This window comes from Berghia stephanieae, chromosome 2 (genome assembly GCF_034508935.2).
Source record: "Berghia stephanieae isolate SIO BIC M18660-M18661 chromosome 2, UCSD_Bste_1.3, whole genome shotgun sequence".
Taxonomy (NCBI): Eukaryota; Metazoa; Mollusca; class Gastropoda; order Nudibranchia; family Aeolidiidae; genus Berghia; species Berghia stephanieae.
The window spans coordinates 117,673,312-117,678,311 of record NC_088361.1 but is presented as its reverse complement, the minus strand read 5'-3'; the positions used below and the strand labels follow the sequence as shown (position 1 = coordinate 117,678,311).

General features: G+C 37.1%; 1 protein-coding gene and 1 long non-coding RNA gene across 4 annotated transcripts in view; one reads left to right on the top strand and one right to left on the bottom strand.

Annotated features, from left to right (window-relative positions):
- LOC144966381 (ATP-dependent translocase ABCB1-like) overlaps positions 1 to 4,711 on the top strand; it is a 72,991-nt gene extending 68,280 nt beyond the window's left edge. For all 3 annotated transcript variants that reach the window (XM_078902771.1, XM_078902773.1, XM_078902772.1), the window contains 3 exons: positions 1,237 to 1,443; positions 1,718 to 1,864; positions 4,153 to 4,711. In XM_078902771.1, coding sequence (XP_078758897.1) covers positions 1,237 to 1,443; positions 1,718 to 1,864; positions 4,153 to 4,362 — 564 coding nt within the window. In that variant the 3' untranslated portion in view covers positions 4,363 to 4,711. The remainder of the gene's footprint in view (positions 1 to 1,236; positions 1,444 to 1,717; positions 1,865 to 4,152) is intronic.
- The window catches only part of LOC144966387 (uncharacterized), a 47,767-nt gene that overhangs the window by 27,862 nt on the left and 14,905 nt on the right, over positions 1 to 5,000 (bottom strand). The gene's annotated exons all lie outside the window — the stretch shown is intronic.

Below are 5,000 nucleotides of genomic sequence, written 5' to 3'. Positions count from 1 at the left end.
GGGCGTCCGCCATTGTTCCGATAGTTAGAGCCAGTGTTACTAAGTTACCATGAAGGAAGTGACGTTACGACTGTTGAAGAGTAATGATTCAGCTTTTGAAAGTGACCAAATTCAGCCTTGAAATGGACGAGTCGACTCTCGGCAATAACGATGCCCTACTGCTGATCTATGATCATTTTATACAAGGCAGTCAATCGCGATTCACAGCTGTCCATCAAACTGAAACAAGGTATTGAGGATTTACTTTTAGATTATTTACCAAAGCAATGCCTAAATCGGGGGAATTCCCGACATTTGAGGTCATACAAAGAGCTCACTTATTTATGGAAACCTAATAATTAAGTTTATATAGGGAACTCCATGAGGACTGCGATATAAGCATAGACATGTTCAAAATCATCTACAAGTAAACAAACGCCAACATTACGCAAAGCCTCCACTGTGATATAAATGATGCACAGTGCGTAATTATTATTCAAAATTTGGAATCATTTTCATAGTATCTCATCTAGATAACACAAGTGAACTGCATGCAATGTCGAAGCATAATTACAAACATAAAATTGCTGGTTTTGCAACTTTCCTCGATCTGTAATTGTTGCTTCTTTTGCCCTGGGCAGTGATTGCTTGTTTATTGTTCAAATATTAGATATTTATCAACAACGTGTACACTTTTTTTAAAACCAAAATTGTAAACAGATCTAGGGGTCAAACTGAACTGAACTCAAATATCGTATTAGAACTAGCGTTGTCAACTATCTTAACTATTTTTGGCTATGGATAGAACGAAATTGACGTGACTCAGATTTTTGTTATTGTATTTAGTCAGCCATTTTTATGAGTAGTTCTCTTTAAACTGAATTAGTCAGACAACGTTCAAGGTTACACACTATTTTATGTGTTGGTAACTTATTTCCGACTGGCGAAATAAAATGAGCTTTTTGGCCAAGCGCACAGCATCAATGCTAGATCTGTATGAATTGCGATTAAATCATAATAGACAGACATGCTTTCTATGCGTGAGTGCGTCAAAAGAATACGATTATGGAAGAAGTAGAAAGAGAGAGAGAGAGAGAGAGAGGGAGGGGGGGGGGGTAAACATATTATTTTCAGTGTTCTCCAATGTCCTTAATAACCATTGATAATCATTATTTCACTGTATGTTACCATATTGATCTTAGTGCAGCTGATCCGTTCACAATGTTTTGTTTGTTTTGGGGTTGTTTTTTTTTTCAGTTTGCTGACTCACTCGATATTAGGAAGGTAAATCTGACATGGTTCCGTCAACAAATCAGTATTGTGTCACAAGAACCGACCCTCTTTGACTGTAGTATCGCAGAGAATATTGCATATGGAGATAACACAAGAGTTGTTCCTATGGATGAAATCATACAAGCTGCCAAAGATGCAAATATTCATACGTTTGTCTCATCTTTGCCCCAGGTATCAAATAATTTTGTTCCTGTAATTTTATAATAATATATAAAGAAAATGAATTTTGAATAGATTATTTATGTCTCAATTTGTACGTAGATTTGATCATAATAGAGATACTGCCTCTTTAAAAAGTAGAAAATTCATTAAACTAATATAGCTCTATACCTAAACTCATTCAGGCTTTTGTGAAACTCCCATAATTAAAATGAATCATTCCATACCAAATATTTAATTGGTGTCTTTCTAAAATAAAAACCAACCCATGATTGTTTCATTTAAGGGCTATGACACCAATGTTGGAAATAAGGGAACCCAGCTTAGTGGAGGTCAAAAACAAAGAATTGCAATTGCAAGGGCTCTCGTCCGAAATCCAAAAATCTTGTTGTTAGACGAAGCGACATCTGCCTTGGATTCAGAAAGCGAGAAGGTGAGAGGATATAAAATAGTATTCTTGAATTCCTATATTTGGAATTTCAAACAAGTTCTCAATGTTGCTGCAAACGAGCTCGAAATTCCAAACACTGGAGTTTAATATTTCATTATTGATGCTATGCGTTTAGCCAAAAAGCTCACAGCATTCGCCAGCCGGATATGACGTACTAACACACAAAACTCTGTGTAACCTTTAATGTTTATAATCTAGCTGGTGGAATTTAGTGAGAACTGCTCATAAAAATGGCTGGCTAAACACAATAGCGAAAATCTGACTGACTTCCATTTTGTTCCTTCTATACCCCTCCAAGGGCCCACACATGTTTCTTATCAAAACCTATCTGTCAAAATCTATATAATTCAAAATCTTTCTTGCCATAATTGATTCTCGAATCCAATTATTTGGGCGTATGAATTATAATTGGGGTCACGATATCATTACATGCAAAATAATTATTTTTAGTAAAACCATGCATGCTGGAGAGAAATATTTTGGAACTCTTTTCATTTTTGCTTTACAAAGGATAATAGAGATGCCTTATATTATTTTTGCTTATTCTATAGTAAAATCGTGTTTTCCCCAAATCGAAAAGAGTATATTAATATCGATTCAAAACAGTTAACACAGATAATTTGATTTAATTTGGTAGGTAATAAATTGGGCACAAATGCACGTTGATGATTCAATGCATTAAAAAATCCTTTAAACCGTACTTGATGAATTTCATTGTATTGAATTTGAATTATCAATATCATTAAATGTATATTGGTTATAACCCAATAAATATCAATGATAATAATAATGATTATGTCAGACCTGCATATATCTGTACACGTCGGTTCTGATATATTCATTCTTATAATATTAAATTTCTTATTTTTAAACGTGAGACCAAGAGAATAAAATATATTGCAAAGGCCTGGCGTGCTTTCTTGATTTTAGCAATGATATCTTCATCAGTTCCACCCGGCTGACTGCTTTTGCTGCCAAGATATGTAAATTCCCCGGCATCTTCTATTGCTGTACCGGAGATGGTGATTAGTGATTCTTGTTTGGCAGTTATGTGCGGTAGTTTTGCCTTCTCTTCACTAATCTTGAGACCAACTCGCTGAGCTGTTTCTTCCAGGGCCGTGACTTTGTTATGCATGTCCTGTAAGCGGTGTTAGAGGAGGGCTAGGTCATCTGAAAATTCAAGGTCTTCAAGTCTTTGAAAATGTCCATTGAATGCCATTGTTGGAGTGGCATTATGCTGTCTTTGTCACCTTCTCCAATACCACAAGAAATAGAAATGGGGACAGTAAGCAGCCTTATCTAACTCCTGAGGTAATATCAAAATCCTCTAAGATTCAACCATTATGGATGACTTGGCAGGAAAACCCACCATAAAGTCGTTTGATGATGTTTATAAGCTTTTCCGGCACCCCGTAGTGGAGAAGGATGCTCCAGATGCTGTCAAACGCTTTCTTTCGTCTTTGCAATATTGAGGCCAATATGGAAAGCTCCCAGTATATCCACAAACACTAAGCTTAGAATATTTAACACCAATGTTAAAGTAGGCCTGCTCTATTGGTCAGAGACTTGGCGAACAACCTTGACCACATCAGCCAAGATACAAACTTTTGTCAGTCGCTGTCTTCGACAAATCGTCAAGTTGAAATGGTTTGAAAAAGTGCCAAATGCTGATCTTTGGACAAGAACAAACCAAGAGCAAATCCAGTCAGCAAGTCCAGGTCAGACGCAGAAAGTGGCGATGGGTTGGCTATACCCTGCGGAAAGTACCCTGTAATATAACCAAGCAGGCTCTCGAATGGAACCCACAGGGCAAGAGGACACGGGATCGTGTAAAACAGACTTGGAGGAGAAGCCTTCACCAAGATGTGTGCGTCTCCAATCTTACCTGGAATGAAGCAAAGGTCTGTGCCAAGGACAGAAGAAGATGGAAGAGTGCTATTGAGGCCCTATGCTTCGCCAAGAGTCAAGAGGCATAAGTCAAGTAAGTCAAGAGAATAAACTATTATTTATTGTACATTTAAGGAAGAGACCTAGTAGGTACGCTGCGAAGTTTTTAATACGATTAACAGATCAAACACAACATATAGGAATACGTCTTTTTCCCACGAAGCACAAAGGAAAGGAACAATCTGCCAGAAGCAATAGTAAGAGCACCAAGTCATGAATGAGCACATACAACATGCGAGGCACTTGGCCGAATGAATCCCGAATGAAGAAGAAGAAGAACATTATTTTTCTCAAGATAATCCTAATTTTTTTTTCATCTTCAGATTGTCCAAGAAGCTCTGGATAAAGCAGGAGTAAATCGTACCTGTGTGATTATTGCACATCGCCTATCTACAATACAGAATGCAGATAGGATAGCTGTCGTCAACAAAGGGAAAATAGTTGAAATTGGGTCACATGCTAAACTTATGACCATCAAAGGTGCTTATTACAGGCTTTATTCAGCTCAAAACAGGATTGTTGGCATTCAATGAAAATAATATTATTTGATAAGTTGTTACATACTTTAAATGTATATAATGATATGACAGTTTGTACTTGTTAAAACCAATTTTATCAGATTTTTTTTTATCATGTCGATTCTTAGAAGTCATGTGTGTTCATAGATGCATGTGTGACACCCAAAACAATAGAGAGAATAGTGTTTGGGAGAAAAGATTGGATTAAGGGGGAGGGAGAGTGAGATACAGAGACAAAAAGATCGCGAAAGCGGGGAGAGAAAGAGATACAGAGAGAGAGAGAGAGAGAGAGAGAGAGGGTGAGAGAAACAATCAAAAAGTCTGTGTTTGTGTATGTGTGTGTTTGTGGATAGAGAGAGAGAGAGAGAGGGAGAGAAAGGGGGGGGGACTGGTCAATGAATGCTCACAGCACAATATATATCACTTTTTCAATCGTACTCTCGTTACAATCATTCATCATATCAATCCTCATCACTAAATTCTCATATAAAGAGTTATTTAATGTATTCAAGATTTTAAATCAACTTTAGGCTTAAAAGTCATGACGTCACTTCCCTCGTAATGACGCATAGTAACTTAGTGCCTGGTTCTAAACTATCGGAAACAATGGCGGATGCCCTTTTGAAATACATCTCCGACGAGCATAAACGTGT